Consider the following 24,182-nt stretch of genomic DNA (forward strand, 5'->3'; position numbering starts at 1 on the left):
ATACATTTCGAAATCCGATAATTCCTTTTAAGAATAGGATATTAATAATGTTTTTATTTTACATAAATCCACTCGGAATAACGTGTTCTCCTCCTCAACTGCTGTTATGATATCGGCTTCAAGACACGTTGACAAAACGACCAAACGCCTTCAGTAACAAGTTAAAAACTACTTTGAAATATTAACACGAAACAATCTACCGGTATCTGTTTTATGTTAACGAGGAGTAGCCTAAGGAATATATCCAAAGTGGTGGTCTTCGAGAATGATCCTTCGGGCGCGCAATCTTAATCCCGACCCGGCTATGAATGCTAAATGATCGACAAAATGTCCTTTTGAACACACGCCAAAAAAGTGTGTTTGAAATTATATTTCAGTAAAAAGTTGCCTAAAAAGTTGACAACCGAGTGTGGAATCAGATTCTCTTCCTCCTTCGCCTGTCAGTCCCTCCCAGACTGCGCCTGTGTGACCAACGAGCTTCGGAGGAGAGGAGACAGACATGCAGGACAGGTGTGCTGTAATCTCAACCAGAGGGATGTGCAGCGGCAGCCTTTTCTCATACTGCAGTGCTTCTTCTCCTTCTCTTTCTCTTTTCGTGTCAACTCGCCAAGGACCCCCCACATGTATGTAGCCTATTTAGGTCGCGGACCCACATCCGAAAAGATTTTGTCCCAGGGAGGGGGAACTCCCATTCAATATTTTTGTTGTTAAAGTGTTACGGGTTACCAAAATAGTCAAAATCTTACAAGATTTAAAGCTTTAGAGATTCGTGAGCTAGTAAATCAGCTGGCAAATTACTGATTTTGATGACACATTTCGCTGGAACCCCCTGTGACCAGCAGTGCTGGACCCCACTTTGAGAACCACGTGACGTGGTTCTAGTGTACAGTAGGCCTACAGGTCTACTGAAACATTTACTATGTTTGTTTGTTTGTTTTGTAGTATATAGCCACGTCAGTGTGGTCAAGTTGTGGTCAAGTGTCAAGTGTGTGGTCAAGTTGCTGTGTGGTCACCGTCAAGGTGTATAGTTTTCACTTTTCACAGGGCTATTTTGACCTGATTGATTGGGTGGAATTACATGTAGGTTTTTTTTTTTTAATCCTTGACCAAATTTAGAATGTGATGGAGATCCTTTTCAAGGGGGCACACATTACAATATCTTTATTGCAATATGACAGAAATGATGGACACCAAATCCTATATTTGTGGAAGAAGATGTATTATTTTAATCATATATATTTTAGTGTCACCTCACTTTGTTCTCAATTTATGCTAAATTCCCCTTAGACTAGATCATACATGGTGTTTCACACATACTGTATGCAGTTTTGTGCAGTATATGTACATGTTGAAAAGGCTTTTGTGTTCTACTTCAATTCTCTCAATTTCAACACATAGGCCTACTGTAATAACAGACTTTTGTGCCATAGCTCCCCTGCGGAGGATTTAACCCATTCAGGACGGGAACGTGTCTTGGTGTTTTAAGCATCATACTTTAAGCATCATACTTTAGCTATTGAATATTTGAACATTTGTGAAAATATGGCGCAAATCAATATATATTCTTTCAGAGCGAACGTTTTTAACTCAAATCTTTTCTTCTGGGTTGGGTCCCTGGAACAACATATTTTCAGATGGGGGTCCGTGGCCAAATACAGATCATTCTTCTGAGGAGCCTTGACATGAAAAAAGTTGAGCACCACTGACATAGAAACATAGGTTTTTCCGAAAACTGTCATGATTTAGAAGACATTTTTTAGAATCAGCCTCAGTCAGGAAAATGATCCATTTCTCTCTCCCTTTAGCTGCAACCCCCCTACACCCCCTCCCCTTCTATCTGTCTTATAACAATGCCACTGTGTGCACCCCCCTCCCCCCCCCCACACACACACACACACACTGCGTTTGCCCCCACTGAATGTGAGATGCTGTTTTGTTGTGTTGACTTGACCCCCACAGCTGGACCATCTCTCTCTCTCTCTCTCTGTCCACCCCCACCCTCACCCACCCACCCACCCACCCATCCACCACCCACACACACACACACACCCACACACACACACACACACACACACACACACACACACACACACACACACACACACACACACACACACACACTTTCCAGCATTCGGACCAAACAACGCCTCCGTTATATTTTCAGCCACACTATGCAGATTGTTCCGGAGGACAAGCGAGAAAGAGATAGATGCTGTGAGGGACAATGAAACAGCTGGCTATGTTAATGCAGTTCATTTTGGTGTTTTAGTATGTTATATAAACCTGCATTGTGTAATTTGTGTTATGTGTGTATAACTCTCTGAAGAGAGAGAGGGGCATGGGGTGGGGAAAGGCTTTTGGCGTCCTTGCGATTTCTGAATGCATTGAGAGATTACATTTTATATTATTTTAATTCCCTAGACTTTATGGGATACCCCTGATGGCTAACCCTGGTTGCCCTGCTATAAGGTTCCTGTGAACTGACAAAATAATGATTTAACAAGACATAGATAGCATGCTGTTGTGACAGCCTTGGAGAAATCTATTTTTACTTTATTCTATACCCCCCAGTATTTCCTCACATTTAACTTGACAGAGCCACATTCCACATAGATAACCTGTAAGTGTGTGTAGAGAAAGAGAAAGAGCTCTTTCACTTGTTAGTAGTATATCGTCCTGCCAATAGGTGGCGGTGTTGATCAATGTAGGGATTAAGTCATTGGAAAGAAGGAGGAAATCTAATTCAAGATGGCGACATCCAGACCAGGTTGGTTGACGCGTTGCTATGGTTGCTATAGACACCAACTTCGATGGCAGAAGACCAGAAAAGTAGCCTATTTGAAAACATATGATGCTTCAATTTATTTTAGATAACACTGATCAACTCTGCATGTTTGTTGGTTTGCTGCTTCGTTGTAGTACGTGTGTGTGTGTGTCACAGTGTGTGTGTGTGTGTGTGTGTGTGTGTGTGTGTGTGTGTGTGTGTGTGTGTGTGTGTGTGTAAAAAGTGCGAACCCAGTAATACAAAACATTACCCAATACCCATCTCTTTGTTTCTACCTTGTCCTTAGGAAGGTCTGCCGTCGTTGTATCCTTTTTGTTTATCGTACCTTTATCGTATGCGTACATATACTACATTTGCATGTTTGGAAAATGACCATACATGTAGAACTGCCTCCCAACATTACAAATAAAGTCCTTAACAGTAGTCTACATCCAGCTGTCCTCTGTCCCTCTGCAATCACTGTTGTACTTCACGGCCATCTACTATATCTTCTATTTCCTCTGCACTCTCAGCATGATCATCTACAAGAGTGAGTAGTCTGCCGTCTACCCCAGGCATAGCTCTGGTCCATAGCCTTCTATAGCCCCTTTCGGGACCCTACGTAAAACTTTTCTGATATTTTGTTGAGCTTTACGTTGGGTCCCTGCTCACTACTGTATTTTCGTATGGAAATTCCTATATGCGGATGTGGAGATTCTCTCTAAAATAGGACCCGCGGCATGTGACGCCATTATTTTCCTTGAGTTATTCTGAATTCGGTAACTTTAAGTAGCTATACATCCAGCTGCGAATATCTCCTGTGGCGCGGAAGCCGTTAAGTATTTTTAATCTTTGTTTGACCGATTTGGTCGCTTTATTTCTTCTTGTTTGTTTACCGTTTATTGTACCGCCTCCCGGTGTGCGGTTGGCTTGTGAGGCTACGTCCCTGCCTCTGATCTGCTGTGTCATAGCTATAGCGCCACTAGCTAGCCAGATAGGCGGTACAATGAGGTGTCAATAAACAAGGAAGGAAAAGAAGAATCCAAGCTTCCAAATCGGGCAAACATATATTAAAAATACTTAACGGCTTCCGCGCCACAGGAGATATTCGCAGCGGCATGTATGGGTACTTATACTTTACATATTCAGAAAGCCTCATACTGAAGAATATCGTCAAAGAGCGCGGGGAGGCGGTAAACATGTAAACATGAGCCAGTAAATGTTTTAATCAGGTGGCATGGACGACGTGGAACAGGACCCAATGCACTGGGTCGAACAAATGTCAGAAACTTCAGTAGCATTTGGGTTCTGCTTGGAGGGCTAAGCCTTCTACTGCTTGGGCAACTTTGACAATGGAGAGGGCCAATATGTTCCACACTAACTCCAGAGGGCCACATTGCATATTACTGTTGTAGCAAAAATAGCAGTTTTTTTTGTTGCTATTTTTAAATTAGAATCCTGAAAAGTATTTATTTATTTTTAATTTCAAATGCCTTAATTATAGTTATGTTAACTTTAAGAACTAAATTCAAATACATTGGACATAAAAAAGACAACTAAATTATAATACTACTCATTAAGCTACTAATTTAGAAGTAATTAAAGCGGTCATGTTTGCATGTTTGGAATTGTAACAGCTGAAATCAATATCAGTATTCTTGTTTTAATTATCAGCAATTTATTTGGATTTTTTACAAATAAAACAATTTTAAATTTTAAATTAGTTTACACGACCCAACACGCAGCATCATCAACCGTATCGTATACTAAGACAGTAAACAATCAAAAGGGCATTGCCTGACCATGGCATGGATCACATCAAGGGCCTGCAACATGACTGAGGAACACGTTCCACTTTTAATCATATTTATCCAACTGATTATTCATCTTAAAAGATAATATGTCAGTATTCTAGTATTAACCTGAGGGCCACATTAAATCAAGGTTGGGTGGCCAGTTGCCCATATATGGTCGACTACTGTAGGATACACCCTTAGCCTGGGTTCCACTTCCACGGATTTGTTTTGTGACAAAACAAATCCATGGAACGCAGCGAATCAGGCTGGAACCCAGGCTAGATACACCCTGGTGGCCTGGTCCACGGGGACAACTTTTTTTTATCCTTCATCCTATCAGTTCTATTCAACTTGTGTGCAAGTTGTCTTGTTTAATCATGGACTGGATAGATCTGGTTTAAATCTAATTTAAAGGGACATTCATACTGAGCACTATAAGAAATATAGCCCCATTATGTGCCCTCAGTCCCTCGGAGCTACAGAATGAGCATAGGGACTGAGGGCACATATGGGGCTATAAGAAACATGGTTTTAAAGGTCAAGTGAACGGCAGAGTTCACACTTCACACCAACTATTAAAAAAAATACAATGGTGAACGATATAGTTATTAGTTATAGATGATTGGCACATAATACAGTTAACTTTCTAGTAGAATAAGGAGGTTGAGTGTTGAATGTAGCTGTGGACCAGGGTAGGGAAGCATTGGGCTACACAATCCAAATAAACTACATTTCTTTACCTCTCTAAAGTATCTAAAGTTGTTTATACATGTGCCTCTCAGGTGCAATCCTGAGCTACCCTGATGAGAACATCTCCTGTGATGTGGGTCTGCTCTTCCTCATGGCTGGCATAGAGCTGCTGCGTTTCTACTTTGGTGAGTTGATACATTTTCACACTGCAGCACTGTAATCATCATAGTATCAGGTACGGTCGCCCCTAAACCATCTCACCCCTCGATTTTTCCGCTGAGCTCACGCCGACTGCTCTTCCTCTTTCTTCTTTATTTTGTTTTACTGAGAATAAGGTTAGAAATAAGTTTAGGGTTTAGGCATAGTTTTACTGGGGTTAAGTTTAGGTATAGGGTTAGGTTTAGGCATATAGTTTTACTGAGGTTAAGGTTAAGAATAAGGTTAGGTTTAACCGTTTAAGCATAATTTACTTAGGAATATCAAGCCGCGCAGTTCCGCCGGCTGTACGCCCGGGGCGAGTTGGTAAAGGAGCAAGTCGTTTTTTTTATTGATTGATTGAAATATTTATTTACAGTTTGCAGAATTACAGTAGGTTTCAAGCACAAACTGGACGACCCAATTCAGCATTAAACTTGTTTACAAGAGGGTGACGAGGGTCCACCGATTGGTATTCATCATCATATCTAAATTTAAGAAATGAATCTATCACGATTAAAATGGAGTTAGAAGTTACAATGAGTTTGTATAGGAAGGGGGCGGGGCAGCTGAAATTAATATCAAATATCTAAATACTGAATCGAGCAACTTAAAAACAGTTTGGGGTGTTCACATAAGCCTGAGTAGACGATGAAATGAACGATGAAACGTTTTTTTGACACCAGTCATATCGGAGCTACAGTATAAGCAGAGGGAGAGGTTCCATATGGGGCTAGTACACGTTGTACCGTTGTCAGAGTACACAGTGTGATATCCACTACCATACGATGATATGATTGACTAACTCTTGAGATATGGGGACCCCTAATGTCGTCACAAAACCCTGGTTTTGGTTCTCTATAACTGCCGGTCCGACCAAATTCCCACTTGGCAGTCGGCACTGCACTGCACAACATTCCCGAGTCCCGGGTCATTCACCAAGTTTGAAGTTTATTAGTCGGACGTGCACGTTATGCCATGGCCGGGACCCAATATACAGACAGATTGGATCAGTCTGATTGAAGTCCTTGTGCAAACTACTTAGTACGTACTACTTAAGACTAAACGTTTTGCCCTGAACTGAATTAAACATCCTGTGGTGCAGTGTGATCCCATCCCATGTGCATCACGTCTCAATAATGCATAGTCTGACTCCTTAAAACAGTACAGAAGCAGCTAAAGAACACCATATCATACAACACACAACAATAACAATATAACAATACAAACAGCCAAAAAGGACACGCACATCTATATACCTATATAGGCTGGGTGCAAAATAAAGTCACGAATGAAGAAATTTAAACAATCCGCACACCATTTTTGCTCAAAGCCCGAAACGTTACCACTTCAGTAAAGATATATTGGGAGCATAAAATGGTGTGCAGATTTTTTTCATTTCTTCCCTCTCACATCATCCATCTCTGGTGATGCTAACAATGTATTCCCTCACTGTTGTTCAATCCTCTTTGTTTCAAGGCATGAAGGGCAACCTAATAGAGAATGAGAGATATGTGGTGGCTAGCCTGGCCCTGACGGGAACTACCGTGCTGCTGTCTGTCTACTTCCTGGCCTGGCAGTCCTACGTGTTGCGTGCAGACATCATCATTAATGCCGTCCTCCTAGTTGCGTACGGCTTGGGTGGAGTCATGGCTTTCATTACAGTGACCAGTTTTACCAGGTCAGAGTTTAGATCTCAATAGCTTTTATCATAACCACTGTACTGGTATCCGCTACTCATGTTTGACAAGCTGCTTTTTATTTTTAATGAAGATTTTTAAACTGTTGAATCTGGTAAAAATCATGTAGGCCTCAAGGCCTGTATTTCTTTATTTATGTTGTTGTACTATAGTGTCAAAAGTACACAGCATGCTTCACCAGCATGTCTGGAGTGCACTTCAGTCTTATGTTTCTTTCATACTGATTGACGAGATATTTCCATGTAATTGACATCCCAGTTATTAGTTTTGAATGGCCTGGATACATGGAGCTGTTCTTTTGTGTACTCTTTTGTTCATGAACGAAATCAGCCCTGGTTTCTTCTGGACTTGTTTGAATTATTGATTTGGGTGTCATTCATCAAACGGTTACTGTATACCTTGAAGGATGCCGTCACTCAGATTTCCCTCCCAAGACAGATCAAAGGAAATTTCACCTCATTTATTCTGAAACAATAGATGTCTTTTGTGCAGAATGCTGTATGAAGAGCAGAGATGTGTTCTAACTTCTTACTAAAACTGGATGCAGGGTAGTGAAATGCACATGCTATCATTGTGTGAAAGGAAGAAAGAGCTTGAACTGTAGTGTGCTGGCATTGATTGAGTGTTGTCATCACATTTCACCTAAATACCAGAAAAGCAACTATGTAGCAAAACTAGTCTCCAATCCATAGCAGCATATTGCAATAGGCTACAAATTGATGATTATAATAATAATAATACAAAATACATAAATAAATTATTATTAATTGGCATAAAGGTTTTTCCTGAACATTTGCCATTCTAATGTGCACATGTGGTTTGTCCCATGCCTTTTTATTATTATTATTATTATTGGTGAGCAGGTTGTCATTCCTGAAGTCTTGGCACAATTGGCTGTGGCTTCATTAAGCACAAACAAATGAAAGTTGTTTCTGGTCCATATTTCTGAAGACTGTAAGAATGTTTATAAAGTTTTGAACAATAAGGACACCGGACAGCCCCCACTTTTGCTAGTTTATGAGATGGTTGTCTTAGGAACACAATTCATGTGTAGCAACCAACTCAAATCCTAGGCCCTATAGATTTAGTAAATACTGTAAATATTTATTTTGTAACATGTTTCGTTGTATTAAACTTTATATTTTGTAATTTTTGTAAATAAAAGACCTGATTATGTTTCAGTCAGGACAACTCAAGAATGGATGTAATATATATTTATTGAATACAAATTTATAGACAATGGTTAAAGAACTATATTCTGATAGTATTCATTGCTATAGAGTGTTTGTTCCAACTCTTTAATAAAACAGGAAATACATTTTCAGGACAGGTGAGAGTACCCATTTTAGCTTCATTTTTATATTGTTCCAGTTCCATGCTCATTTCTTTGTGTCAGCACGTACAATTTCCAATTTATTTTATCTCACGAGCCAGACTGTTGCCTCCCACGATTCTCAAATGCTTCCGTCATACAGTTCGGAGCATGTAAGCTCTGAAAATGATCCAAGGATAAAGCGTATACTTATATCAAATTAGTCGCTATATATAATAGGTTGCTGCTTAGCAGAAATGGGAATTCAAAAATATGTTTTAAGGATATTTGATTTTTGTGAACGGAAATGATGAACACTACAGATATGACAGCTTCTGTTCTTCTGCTTTTGGGAGGTGTAATTTCAGACTGGAATAGTTGCCTGGCTACTGAGACTGTTTATTCTGTATCCTGTATGAGTCCTCTCTCCTAACTGGATAAAATTGGTATCCTGACCTGAAAATACATGTTCTGTTCAGTAAAGAGCTGGAGAGACAGGGAGACCCCTGTTACTGATCAAACACTAGGATTATTATCAGAATATATAGTCATTTACTCTAGTTTAGGAATATAGGAATATAGCTTGCCCTATATTATGTTTCTCCAGTAGAGGGCAGAAGTGTCTTGTTAACATTTTGAAAGACGCCAACATTGATTTATGAACACGCTAAAGATTCTATACAACTTATTTCTTGGGGGGGGGGGGGGGGGGGAGTCTTTATTTTTATATAAATGATATTCTATATATATAACTTATATGTTAGCCCTTATCCATAACATAAAGCAGATTTGTCATCGGAATTTAGTGAAACTTTCTGCTGCCTGTAACCACAGTTCAAACAGGCCATTACTCAGCTGTGACAGGTGAAGTTAATGATCAAACCCAATTCCAAGGTTTCCAAAGGAACCAACTTCAACACTATATATTTATAGTCTACCTGTGCTTGAGCAACAACTATCAATGTGCCCAGATGTGTTAACATGTGTGAGTGCTTTTCATGTTGTTTTTCCTGTCACAAGCCCAACTCAACATGAGACAAAACACTCAGATGTGGTTATCTAGCTCACATTGTGAACTTGAAGATCAGCTATTCAAATAGCTGATGTAGGCCTATAGGTTTAAAGTGGGTAAACTGATTCTATCCTATATAGGCTATATTAACTCATTTAGCTGGGATATCCCCAGGAACCTTCTCAAGGACCCCTGAGGGTCCCTGGGCCCCACTTTGAGAACCACTGTGGTAGGCTACATTAACAAGAGGCTATGCATTGACTGGATATATCTAGTGCTCTCTCTACAGTTTCCCCACCACTGACCTGTGGTGATCATGTTCAAGTGTGTAATTAAGATCACTTGCAGCCTTTCCTGTAAGAAGAGCATTCCAGCCCACGATTTACATGGTGATTTAAACAACTATTCTATTACCTCCTCTATCCTTTTCTAGAGAGGTCAATTCAGTTTGTACTAAATATGCAAGCAAAATGATCTTGTACCTTTTAGGCCTACACAGGCACATATAGTCCGGCAGCCGACAGGCTTCTTTAGTTTTAAGTGGGAAAATTGGTATATAGGCCCTAGTCTTTTTTATTGGCCTAAAATATTGTCTATATACATTCATTCATGAATCCACTTGCTGACCGGCTGTTAGTATTGGGAAATCTTTTTCATAGGGGTTTCTTGTGACCCTACCATTGACATCCTATGGCTGGCAAAAATGTCAAATTTCCTTTTGCTTTAAGTAGCATGTGACATGTCAAACTAGGGGTTTTTCATGATTCTGAATCCATTCCAAGCATTAGTTTTGCACAAAATAGGCCTACACTCCTTGGGCTAAAAGCAGCCATAGCCACTTGCCCAAATGTGCCCAAAATGTGCTGATGTCATCACATTTGTCATGATGTCTATGGCTGTTTTTAGCCCAAGGAGTGTATTTTGTGCAAAACTAATGCTTGGAATGGATTCAGAATCATGAAAACCCTTATAGTTAAAGCATAAGGAAAGCTTGTCATTTTTGCCTGCCATAGGATGTTAATGGTATAGGGTCACAATAAACCCCTATATAAATTGACCAATATATTCAGTCGGTCAGCAAGTGGATTCATGAATGTATATAGACAATATTTTAGGCCAATAAAAAAAGACTACCAAATGTCCCACCCGTCCACCCCGGCTGCCGGAGGCTAGCCTGCCTATCCTCTTTTATGTCACCTAAATCCACCTTCCTCAAATCTCTCTGTTGCTGACACTGTGACACAGTAGCCTACAATTATATGTTTAGCCCTGAAACAGTACGAGCGAGCGTCATGTAATTCTGTAAACCATATCTACATGTGGGAGTAGGCTGGTAGGCTAATATTGCCAGTAGACCTACGCTATAATTGAACTGACAAATTGCATTGCGCAAACTCCGATAAAGCTATGTCGAAAATGCGTTTTTTTTAGCCTAGTATAGTATAGTGTCACTCTTTGAAATCATATCGGCCAGAATGTGCGGCGCTGCTCCGCCCCATTTCAGCTTGAGTTACCTGCCGACTCACGTGTCACTTACCTGCTGTCCGGAGAGCCTGACTGGCCACATCGTCAATGTTGAGCTTGCAAAGCCCGATCTGTTTTGAATCTCTTTTTTTATTCAACAATACCGCAACATCCGCACTGGTTTGCAGTTCACTGGTACCAACACGAAAGGTCCCGGCCGCTGCTCAAAGTATCAGTGAAAAGGAAAAGGAGTCGTCGCTGTGGGCTGCTGACCGGCAGAGATGATGGCAGTCTGATGATGCTTCATGCAGCTTGTCACCTTGCTCATCCCGTCCAGGAAACCACCAGGTGTGCACTGTGCAGCGCAACGGTATAAAACTATTTCTTTCTTTCTTTCTGTCTTTCTTTCTTTCTTTCTTTCTTTCTTTCTTTCTTTCTTTCTTTCTTTCTTTCTTTCTTCTAGTAAATGTGCACAGTGCATGATTCAAGTTTTGTTTTATTTTTGGTATAGGCCTATAGTAGGGGTAACAGGTATGGTCGCCCCTTTTCCATCTCGCCCCACTACTCTACCTAGCTGTAAATAACAAACATAATTTATGTTGGTGACTATAATAAAAGCATATTCATTTATTTATTTATTCATTTATTATTAGCTTTACATTATCTGAACTGGCGTTTTCGTTCTCCCAAATGTCAACAGATGTAGCAATTAGGCCATGGTCAATAAAAAGAGTGCTTATATTTGAAACCCTATCAAGCCATGAATGATGGACTATTTTCAAAATGGCTTTAGTAGAAGCCTGTATGTGCAAGAGAAAAACAAATGTAATTGTTGTGTTTCATGGGAGCCATAGGGTTTCCCAGCTGTTAGTCACTTAAATAGCCATTAATTACTGACCCTAAAGTACGAGAAACGTTTTTATTTGGTTATAAACGTTAATAATATAGACAAAGTTTTGACTGTAACAAATAATTGTAGTGTTTTGTTTGATTTCTTCTATTTCTCAATACTCAATAGCAGCATCTTTGGTAGCCTATAGTATATCTGAACTATACAAACATCAGATTCTAATCACACAGTACGTTTTTAACACATTATAGTATCAAACGATCCAAACTTTCTTCTGATGGTCATTAAATGGCACAATTTCCGGGAAGATTAGGTTTCTGTGTAACTGAAGTTTGCTGCACATGGCAGACAGCACTATTGTTGTGTATCATTGTGAATCATGGCCATGTTTTCAGTCCACCTATACAATTAAATCAACCTGACCAGAGCTTCTTTCTATACCCGAGGAAACAATCATCACACCTCTTACCTCTCACATCTCTCCTGTATGGTCATAACTTCGTACACTCAGACCATTTTATACCCATTGAATTTAAACCGTTAATTTAACAAACCAACTCATAGATCTTATAATGCCATGCACAGATTTATTGATTGATTGATTATTAGACAAACATGTAAACAGCATGTGGTACAGTAAGGCATTAAGGCTAAAAGGTCACACAAAAAGTCCCAGTGACTTGTTTTCATTGCGGTCCTATGTATTCAATTAATCAACACAACACAATAATACATTCCATTGTGAATAACACCTTCTTTCTGGGCTATTTCATTTATCTCCCGTTGTGGTGATAGATGTTTTTTTTTTTTTTTTTTTAAGATATTCTTTTGCGGCTTATGCCTTTTATTGGTTTTTTGAAGGGACAGACAGTAGGCTGACAGGAAACAGGAGAGAGATGGGGGAAGACATGCAGTAAAGGCCGTGTCGGGCTCGGGAGTCGAACCCGCGGCACACTGAGACTGGATTACCAGTCTGGTGCCCAGACGGTTACGCCACCGCCTGGGCGATAGATGATTTTTCAGACCAGTTTTGATATAAACTAGTGATTTACATATTATTATGGATGGTATCAGGGTATAACATTTTGGTGGCAGAGCATAGTAGAATGAGAATTTGTTTTGTTCATGTGCATTTGGGTTGTACCAGATCGTTGTCGCTTCCTCTGATATTGTGGCTGTGGGTGTCACTCACTTTGGAGAAGTACCGGTATGAACTAGGTATTGAGGGCAGTGGCCCTTTGACTATCTTAAATACCAATCCCATTTTTATTTGCTTAACCCTTTCTTCTACCCTGAGCCATCCCAGACTAGCAAAGTGTGTTGGAATTAGGTGGGTCATGCATGGCTTTAGGCTGAGACGTAGTTCAACAAGTTTGTTTTGGGAATACCAAGAGATGCAAGCATAGTCAAAATGGCATTGAATGAGGGATCCAGCAAGAGTCTTGAGAGTGCTTTAGTTGACAAAAGAGGACATTCTGCCTTGTTCTTTGATTGACTTTCTTGATGTCTTTTGAGTTTTGATGCCATTTTTTGTCCTGTGAGTCTGTGAGATGAGATCTGACCTAATTGTAGGCAGTTCATTCTCAGGTTATATTGTGCCCTGATTGAAAGGTATCAGACTTCCCAGCATCACTAGACTGTGATAAGATTGGGCTACGTGATTGAATAGTTAGTTGTGCCAAGTCATATAAGCTTTATCTATTTTATAATGTTTTTTATTCAGGACCATGGAGCAAAGGTGATGAAGGCCATAATAATGCAAACTGTAATCCAACTTTGGGGATCTGTTGTATTGGAAGTTGTTTTTTGTTGTTGTTTTTTGCTTTTAAAATGTAGTCTATAGAGGGTATGCGCATGCTTAAAGTGAATGGTACATCGAGTGGCAAATCGAGTGGCAAAGCAACATGCAAAGTGAGTTTAACATCGTTTAACGTTGTTTAATGCAATCAGATGGGACTTTTCTGTTTGGATGTATGGGCTCAGGCTGTAAAGGCCAGAAAGTAGTTTTTTGCCACTCAGTAGGCATTCCTGCATAACTTACCCTCTATTTTTTTTTTGCTGCTGCACATTTATTTATGTTTACAACTACACACATTTTCAAGCTGAGGCATTTCTGATTGCTGTATCACATGCAAATGTCATGTTGCAATGCTTCATTACACTGCTTGTTGGGCCAAAGTTCACAGCCCTCTGGGTCTAAGGATATGAGAGTTGCATAATTCCACATCAGTAGCCAACTAGCCATATTTTACAAACTGTATAGTTTATAGTACTGTAGATTAGAATGACTTATCTAAGTCATTCTGTCCTACTGTATGGTATAATGATATCTAAGTTGTGCACATTAATAATACCCAGAGATGTAATATGCAATTTTTTTCTTTTACCTTGTTTTATGTTATTTTCATTGCAAAAAATGAATAAAATGTTTAAGTGACAAAAAACAGCATTGCGGTAGTCAGTGGCATGATTATTGATTTGTGCATATGTTTGTGAGGTCTACAGTAGACCTAGTTAGTTAGTTAGTTAGTTAGTTAGTTAGTTAGTTAGTTAGTTAGTTAGTTTCATTTATTGTCCACAATGTGGACATTTGTGGAAACTTGTCTTACACACAATTATCTTCATGGCAAAAATGCAGGATAACAGTGGCAAATACATTAAAAACAAATCTAACGAGACATGGTATCATTTTTAAATATGTGACGGTTAGCTTTTGGTATTTTGTACCTTCTGCCAGAGGGAATTAGTTGGAACTCCATGCAGAGTGGATGAGAGGGGTCATTTGCTATCTTGACAGCTTTTTTTTCCAGAAGTACTTCCTTGTAGATTCAACTTAATTGTTTCTGTCTCTTCCTAATGATTTTTGAGGCTAGGTTCACTATTCGCTGCAGCTTGCTTCTTCCTTTTACATTTAAGATTGCCATACCACATTGCCATGTTAAAAGTCAAGATTCCCTCTATCAGGTTCTTATAGACTGTTTCCATGATATGCTTGCTCACTCTAACGGAGTTGAGCTTGTAACCAACGCTGGTTACAAGTTCTGGTCAGTATTTTCACTGAAATTGAGTTAGGGGTAACGATATAGTAACTGTATCGATGCATCGATTTTAATTTCAACGGTTTAACTGTATCCATATGCAAACAGCAATATATCGTATAGTTTGACTTTGTATCGAATCGTATCATTTGCAATGCAAATATCGAATAGTATCGTTTTGCAACGCAAAAGTACTTGTGTGTTGTATTTAGCTATTTTAAGAAGAAAAACAAAAAAGAGGGGTTTAATTACTTTTCCATTCCATATCTCTTCACTTGGTCTATTGATAAATGTGTGTAATCTGTGTTTATGTTAAGGTGTGAGTTCGTCCATATGTATTCAAATATTACAATTCCATGTATTTGCCAGAGATTCAGCATGTTTACTTATTTATATCCATAATAATAACGATCACCGAAGAATAATACACCCCAAAAACAAAAAAGGAAACGCTCTGAAACGCTGGCAAGGGGCAGCTATAGACAATGTTTTAACTCTGCCAGTCAATGAGTTAAAAACCCACAGATTATGTTTTGCTAAATAGTTACTGTATCAATTTTTGTCAGGATGTGATCCAAGTAGGACCCAAATGTGAGGAAGTCAGAATCAAGTGGAAGTTTATTTTAACAGAAGTTTGCAGGAGAGCAACACCATCAAACAAACAGACTTGGAACTCAGGTTTACAAGACAATAAAGAATAATCCAACAGAGAACACAACCAAACACAGGGTTTAAATAGGCACAAGATTAACCGGACACAGGTGAACTCAAATCAAATCAACACAAGGATTGGCTGGGGAAAAACAAGACACAGGTGAAACAAAGAACCAAAAATCAGGGAAGGTGAGACAAGGCAGGAACCAACTACAAAGGAAAACAGGAAACACAAAGCATCACTTCAAAATAATATTCAAGAACACCATAGCATAACTTCAGAATAAGTTTCAAGAACAACAAAAACAACACACGGAAGGCAGATCGTGACAATTTTAAATAATTTAATCGTATCGCACCGCCATTGATGAACCACATGGTTGACTCGTATCGTCAACCATGTATTGTGTATCAAATCGCTGTTAAAATTCACATTGAGCACAATAACTCTAACCATAACTCCAACTATAGTTGGTATGAACTCATATAGTAATAGTGCTCAGTGTGAATGGCCAATGAGGAGTCATATGTGTGCTTTTTACTACATACACAAGGTAAACTTTACCATTTCCATTGTTACAACTTATCAATTGTTGTAATATTATACAAAATATGTTTATTAATTACCCCAAGACAAGAGGGGATTGTTAGTGAACAACAGGAACCTTAAACTGTGTAGACTACTGTAGACAGGGATGTGTGTGAGCCTCTTACAATGAGGACATAACAAACAAGACACCCTAGCTAGCTGTTCTCTTCTCCTCCCTCCTGAAACTTGGCTGCCAGCCAGCGGCTGGAACGATAGCACGGAGAGATGACCAGAGGAAGATAAGTACAGAAAGAGGAAGTCCACCTTTTGTGCAGACATACTGAATTAAATACTACTCTTTTTTTCTTGGTCTCTCTTGTCTGCCCATTTGTTGCAGGTAATCATACGCATACGCACTGATGGGTGCAAAGCTGTAGGACTTCAATTTGGAAGTGGGCCTGATTGAATAAAATCTGACTTTGCCTGTGGAGGGGAATAGGGAGTGATATTAGATTTTGAGCTTTTTATGGATGCTGTTGACATGATTTGCCCCTTCATTTGTTTTAGATCTGAAGAGATTATATTTAGAGGGCGTTTATCTTTATAATCTAAATCTGTTGAGATACGCTCCACTGACTGTGCCTCTGTTGGTTATATATATATATATATATATATATATATATATATATATATATATATATATATATATATATATATACATACATACAAAGCCAAACGGCGAAACGCGTCATGCAATCAAAAATTAAGCATAAATAATCTTGTCCTGAGCGTCTCTGGAGTGTGTGTTCCCTTCCTTTCACTGGTTTCACTATTACGTTGCTGTAATAATGCTATTGAAATGTTCCTATAGCGTCACCCAGTCCTACAAACTTTAAAGAGGTTACATTGCAGATTGGATCGCAGTGTTTCAAATGCTTGGAATTGGAACCCGTCCAAGTGTCCAATGTCCTACTACCAATTAATTAAACAAAACAAATGGCATTGCTAAAAGCAATATATAGCTAGAAGTCAGAAGTCTAGAAGTCACAAAAAGTTGAGTTGAAATCAGTTGAAAAGAATGCACTCCAGCTGCAAACTCTGAAACCTTTTAAATGTGAATGTAATGCTGCTGATAATAGCCTAATACATAAAATAAAAACGTTGCTAAAGCAATTAAAACAGGATCCATTGTATTTCAGTGCAGGTCTTTATTGTTCCTGAGACCTGTGTGTGTGTGTGTGTGTGTGTGTGTGTGTGTGTGTGTGTGTGTGTGTGTGTGTGTGTGTGTGTGTGTGTGTGTGTGTGTGTGTGTGTGTGTGTGTGTGTGTGTGTGTGTGTGTGCATGTGTTTGTAACATTACATATAATAACTACTTCAGTGAACACCTTGGCAAGCAACTTGAATTGCAACTATGCAGATAGTCATCAAAAAAGCGGATCTGATTACATTGTGTATATCAGCCTGCTGTCTTCCATTGTCCCACAACAGACCCCTGACTCCAGCCATACAGGCCCAACACCTGGCCCACTCCAGTGGAACGACAGGAAAACTATATGTTGTGTTTTGGGAGCTGAATGTACCAAAGACGTTAGTATAGCATGCAGCATCAGACTTAAAGCATTATATCACTGTAGGTGAGTTTCCAAAGTGGAATGGGAAACAAGGAATTAAAAAGACACCTGACGCAACATGAAGGGGCAGCTTGAACTGAATAATACATGTTTGTTTTGTGGGGAAATGTTCTGTTTCCATGGCCCTCCTCCCTTCCTTCCTTTAGCACCCCCCCTCCCCCATCACCTGCCCACTCTCTCACCCACTCCACCTCTCTCTTCCAGGTTGATGTCTTAAACCATGAACATCCCAGGACCTCCAGGGAGGCAGGCTAAGTGAGTCAACATACATACCGCCGGTACTCTTTTGGGACTTAACCCTGCAGCATGTTTACCTTTCTGCAAGTTATAGCTAACACCCTTATCCTGAAGCCACTGCCTGCCACACAGGGAACAAGAGAGAGTGAGGGAATCGCTAACCTAGTATGTGAGAGGCGGCATGGGTCAGAGACCTCGGGCACAGAGCTGTTCTGTAGTGGAATGTTTGCCTTCCCTGGGTAACCCCCCCCCCCCCCACACACACACACACACACACACACACACACACACACATTCTCTCTCTCCTCTCTCTCTCTCTCTCTCTCTCACTCTCTCTCACCCAATGCCCCTGCACGCCCCCTTCCTCCTCTCCCTCTCCCTGGCTGGTCCATATGCTCAGAATCTCAGGCTAATCTCCTCCTGTCCTAGTACTGTCCGGTCTGCCGGGATACTCTGTATACCACTCACTAATATTGTGCACGTCGTGCATGCATCGATGACAAGCGGCAGTGGAGTGTCCGTTCAGGTGTCTTGGTGACACCACAGTGGTGACAATTGGGGAGTGTGTGCGTGGGGGTCAACGATGAAGGGCCGACAACGTAATGCTGCTTCCTCTTCCTTCCCTTGCAGTGGGGTGGCCAGGTCGGACAGCAGGATAAGCGCCAAGGCCCTTTACGGTAAGATAACGCATGGAAGGATTCTGCTGCGTCTTTTGGCATGTGTGACTGTGAGTGAGTGCTTTGTTCTTCCTCTACATGGCCGCTTATTATCACCTTATTTTCTATAGGCTGACTAGGTTACCAGGTCAGGTGAAAATCTTTACATTTTCATACAGTCATTGACATAATTGTCCTCCTTCATATAAAGTGTGATGGTTGCTCGTCGTGTTCTATTATTGGCCATGTTTACTGCTTTATTTAAGAATGGACGGGCAGAGAATGTATGGTAACAGACTAGTGTTGTGATCAGTGGTGTTCAAATCATAGCAATCATGAATTTGCATGGCAAATGTCTGGGTCAGGAAGTCCAGTGCCTCTTCTTGTTATGGTTATCTGTGAGACATTTTGCTGTGGCCCCACAGCTCTGCAGGCCAACCAGAGTCGTCACAATTCTATTCACACACACACACACACACACACACACACACACACACACACACACACACGCACACGCACACACGCACACGCACACGCACACACACACACACACACACACACACACACACACACACACACACACACACACACACACAAACACACACACACACACACACACACACTGATAAGAGGGGGCCAAGGTCCTTGCGAGGTGTCCTGTCCTGCTCAAATAAACCAGACAGGCTGCTCCTCTACAGGCACCTCTGCTGCCTTTGAGGGCCCTGCGCTTCTGGAGAGAGCAAGGGATGACACACTGGGGTTTGTCAAGAGACAGCTGATTTTTCTTTTCTTTTTACCAGCTGCTGTGTAAGCACAGCTGGTCTATGTTCTCTCTGCTTGGCTTTCACGCCCACTCGACCTGTCTTTCTCATTGGCTGCTGTATTGACTACCTCTAGCCGACCTCTCAGCCAATGGGATAGCATTGCAGCCAGCAACAACCCACTAGTGTGTGTGTGTGTGTGTGTGTGTGTGTGTGTGTGTGTGTGTGTGTGTGCGCGCGCGTGTGTGAGTGCGTGCGTGTGTGCGTGCGTGCGGCTGGTAAAATATGACTACGTCATTTTGGGCTAGTTTTTGTTATTTGTTTGCCTTTATTGATAGATATACAGGAAACGGGGAGACAGATGTAGGGAAGACACAAGCAGCAAAGGTCGTCGGGATCGGGACTCAAACCCGTGACACGCTGCCAGGCTGGATTACCAGCCTAGGTGCCTGGACTGCTAGGCCAGCCCGGGCCAGAGGCAGCAGATCTTTGCATGCATGTACAATGCACAGAGTTTCCAGATAGGGAGGAATGACGTGCTTATGTTATGCGAGGTTACAGCATGTCATTACACTGTGCCATTTTAGAATGTTGCAATCGGGGACGACTGTGGCTCAGGAGGTAGAGCAGGTCGTCCACTGATCCATGGGTCGGCGGTTCGAATCCCGGCTCCTCCTGTCTACATGTCGAAGTGTCCTTGGGCAAGACACTGAACCCCAAATTGCTCCCGATGTGCTGGTTGGTACCTTGCATGGCTTCCGCCGCAATCGGTGTATGAATGGGTGAATGTAATGCACAATCTATGTAAAGCGCCTTGGATAAAGGCGCTATATAAATGCACCATCTATTGTCATGACAGTTTTATATGACGTGGCACAATGTTGCATCACTTTGTTTCTCTGATCACTATCTCTGTAATGGATCTCTTATTGCGAGGTTACAGCATGTCATTACACTGTACCATTTTAGAATGTTGCAAACGTGTGTTGGACCTGGGTGTGTTTGTGTGACTAAAATATACCGTGCATTAGCAGGGAGTGCAGGGCGTGCCTGTTTTCAGAGTGCGGTTGGAACAGGGTGCGGATGGCCATGTCTTGCAGGTGAATGAATGGGCCATTGAAATGGGGAGCTGTAGAGGTGGGGCCGCCTCTGCCCTTGGTCCTCCCTGCCCCAGACATGAGCTCACTAGTTGTATAGCCAACACCACTCTCTGGACTACCAGCATATAGAGAACCATTGTACTGTATTTTTGGGTCCAAATAAACTACCAATGTGTAAAGTGTCCAAAACAAAAATTTATTAGTATAATTCAATATTAACGATTAATCTAACCCTTAACCATAAAAAAAGCTTCAAATGCGGATTCTGTTATCCATCTCAGATAAGAGATACCATTACCAATCAACACCAATAATGCAGTGGGTTTCAACCCTTTTCATATCAAGATAAATTAAGTAATGTAAATGTTTAACAATAATTTTACTCTTGAGAGTTTATTAGTTATTAGACTGGATATTGTCTGTGATTTTGGATATTGTAGCCTACTATTGTGATATCAGATATGGCATAAATGTGGTATCGGCAGATACTCAAAATCAAATGAACGGAATAGGTAATAGGTAGATAAAAAAACATGATCGGGACATCCCTACTTTGAATACACACATCAATGACACATGTTGATCCTCTTTTCTTTCCTTAGGAAGCGTACAGTATAGCATTATTAGCATTAGCATTATTCACAATCAATCTTGTGGTGTAGATACTGTAAGTATAGTAAGTACTAATATCCACATGACACGTGGTGAGTAAAGCTCTTCAGCGCGGTATCCCGCTGGATGTGTGATGAAGTGAGGCTTCTTTCTGCCCTTCATGGCAGATGGTCACTGCTGTCTACTCACCGCAGGACCTCTGGGACATTATGGCTGCCTTCTCTGCCCAAATATATTGAATCCCATATCATATCTTTACGCTTTCACAGTTAACAGCATGGTCTACACACACAGGCGTGTTTCGCCAAAACCGACACACGGCCATCCTGTCGTTAGATGGTGAATGCTGATAATGGCTATGTGCCAGCTGCTTTGGCTGCCCAATGCATTAGAAGTGACCTACCTACAGTATCCGTGAGTCCTGGGCTCCTATCAGACAATATAGAACCACAAATGGAAAGCACTTCCATTTGACATTATATGCGTGAGTGGTTTAACAACAGGCGGAACACAAGGTTACGACAGTATTTCTACCACACCATTATAGTCTTTGTGATACAGTGAATGAAAAGCAATTCAAACAATGATTTTAAATCTGAAAGATGTTGGCTGTCATTTCATTAGCCTGTCAAATATTTGAACTTTTGGGGCTTTGTGCCTGCTCAATTTGAATTGGTGCTATACTAGACTACCGTATATAATAATAAATACTCTGTATTATATAAAGATTGAGTCTTTATTGAGTCAACAGATACCGTAGATGTAGTAGAACGACAACAGGAAGTGTCGCCAGCTCAATCTCCACTATGCAAAACTGACCCATCACTCTTGCAATGCAGTGCGGCAGAATGCAAATTGTACGTAGGGCCTCCCACCTGTCCCGTTATCAGGGGCATCAGGGTGGGGTGATGAACTGAGAGGCAGAGGAACACAGGGGCCACATACAGACTCATCAGCCCTGGTCAGATCGGAAGACGTACCAACTTTATTGAATCATTCGGCCAGTTTCTCAAGGGGGAGAATGTCCATTTCAGGTAAAAATAGAACTTTGTCAAACATGTACAGTATGTGTGCTGGGATGGCATAAACAGGTGGATATTATACAGTACTCTGAGGAACATTTTCTTTTGAAGATCGGAACTTTTGCATGAAGCTGACTTTAATATTACAGAGCTTTGCTTCATTATCTAAGCGTACAGTATGTGTTGCTGCTGTGTCCTCTCCATTGTAACAGAGCTAAATGCAGTGCTGTAAAGCCAAATGTATTTATTCACACGATGATGTCGCTCACCAGAAATAGCTGACTTTTGGAGAGTTTATGGTAATTGGGAATCTCATTAGTCTATGATTGTGCTATATACACCGTCCTCAGGCTGTTGGCTCAATGTTATACAGTATAGAGCAGTGGTGTTGGGACCTCTAGTTTGTTGTCCTATTGTACCAGTCCAGGATGTTATTTGCATTGACCACCAGGCATACATCCCAGGTCTAACCCAGGTCTAACCCAGGTCTAACCCAGGTCTAACCTAGTCAACATAGATGGAAAATGAACCTGTGAGATGTTGATGTGATTGTGTGTGGTGACGTGCAGTATGGACAAATCTGCACAGCACCACATTTCCTTTAGTACCTGATGTGTAGACAGATATTCCAGAATGAAATGATTTCACAGTACACTATCCATTTAGACCTGAGTCCTTATTCTTTTTTAATGTTTAATTCTTTTGTGGCTTTCGCCATTATTTTATATTTTTTTATGGAGGGATAGACAGTAGGCTGACAGGAAATGGAAAGAGAGATGGGGGGGTGACATGCAGTAAAGGCCATCGGGATCCGGAGTCGAACCCGCAGCACACTGCCAGACTGGATTACCAGCCAAGGTGCCTGGACCACTGAGCCACGGCCCAGGCCTAAAAATGCCTTCTAAATCCTGGCCTAAGTTTTCAGAAAAACTTTAAATATTATGTTATAATATGTTGCTATATACGGTACATAGTCTTAAATGCGATAAAGATGCAGTGAATGCCATAAACTCACACCAGAGAAAAAAAGGGTTTATTTATCTCTCTCACCCACCACCCCCCCGTCTCCTTTATCCATTTGTACACAGAGTAAATTTAACACCTCTGCCTATGATCATTATAATAACTAGGCTACTTGGGAACGATGCAAGTCAGGAATGATGCAAATTGGGAATACATGCCCCATCAGATTATGCAATTCTGTACCCGTCTGTTTCCCTTTTATGCTCATATTTGGACATCTCTGTATCATCTAAGCTTTGCAAATGTATGTGTTGTCACTGCTGTTGTATCTTTCTGACTAACTTACCAGTGAAGAGCCCCCTCCAGAAGGATGTAGGGCCTTTGTCCTCCTCCTCCCGCCCAGGCGCCCATCACTCCCTGCTGACAGCTAGGTGCCACCCTAGCTCGTAGGAGTATGTGCAAATGACCAATATCACCCTCCCCACCCAGCTTCCCTCCCATGAACACAGGCCAATTGCATTCGCATAGACACCCGACAAAGCCAGATGCACCACGGTGGATTCCAACCCACAACCTCCATGGAGTTGGACAGGGACTTTACTACTGTGCCACCCGAGCGCCCGTGCTGGGGCCCTTTAGTTTGCATTTATTTGATAGACTGATCTGTCTGATAGACTGAAACAGATATTAGGGCCACTGTAATCTATAATCAGATCTGCCACGTTTGCTTGGCTGTTTATGGTACGTCTGGACTACAGAATGTATTGAACGTTGTATTGAAGGTTACGATATAACATTGTAACTTCATGTTTGTCCTGGTGATGAGTAGGGATGGAGCTCGTTATTTTTTTATTGATAACGAGCACCTTATTGATCATGACATTCCACATTACTTTTCGATGTGTTCACTGTCCGAAGATTGGTCTCATACACAGCCTGTTGCACTCTGTTTTTTATCTCATCCCATCCACGCCTTTGATACACACACACACACACACAACCCAGCACATGCGCCAGAGCAGACAAATGGAGGGAGGTGCAGTTAGGTGTGTCCCCTGGTTTGTATTATTTTTCTGTCCAGTTCTGTTTTTTTATAGAATTTCCATCTATTTATTTATTATTTTGTTTTTGTGCTTATAAAGTACCAAAACATTATCTGGCCTAACTATGGGAACCTAACTTCACAACATAAAAAC

At 41.0% G+C, this 24,182-nt stretch overlaps 2 protein-coding genes across 4 annotated transcripts in view; both read left to right on the plus strand.

The window, feature by feature from the left end:
- Window positions 1-2,742: 2,742 nt before the first annotated feature.
- On the plus strand, window positions 2,743-8,310 carry LOC310857555 (transmembrane protein 80-like). Its single transcript, XM_083763269.1, has 5 exons — window positions 2,743-2,767; window positions 3,072-3,088; window positions 3,221-3,314; window positions 5,343-5,435; window positions 6,925-8,310. The coding sequence occupies exons 1-5, from the start codon at window positions 2,749-2,751 to the stop codon at window positions 7,146-7,148; spliced, it is 447 nt and encodes a 148-aa protein (XP_083619395.1). The 5' UTR covers window positions 2,743-2,748; the 3' UTR covers window positions 7,149-8,310.
- A 2,735-nt stretch (window positions 8,311-11,045) lies between these two features.
- Window positions 11,046-24,182, plus strand: part of eps8l2 (EPS8 signaling adaptor L2) — a 40,494-nt gene continuing 27,357 nt past the window's right edge. Inside the window, exons 1-3 of one of the 3 annotated variants that reach the window (XM_083763001.1) lie at window positions 11,046-11,303; window positions 17,840-17,890; window positions 18,503-18,549. In XM_083763001.1, the coding sequence (XP_083619127.1) occupies window positions 17,856-17,890; window positions 18,503-18,549 (82 nt within the window). In that variant the 5' untranslated portion in view covers window positions 11,046-11,303; window positions 17,840-17,855. Of the gene's footprint in view, window positions 11,304-17,839; window positions 17,891-18,378; window positions 18,550-21,930; window positions 22,036-24,182 lie in introns of those variants that run through there. The other 2 variants (XM_083763000.1, XM_083763002.1) reach the window with 2 other exon arrangements.

The sequence above is a fragment of the Protomyctophum parallelum genome, assembly GCF_964188405.1.
Source record: "Protomyctophum parallelum genome assembly, chromosome: 4".
Lineage (NCBI taxonomy): Eukaryota > Metazoa > Chordata > Actinopteri > Myctophiformes > Myctophidae > Protomyctophum > Protomyctophum parallelum.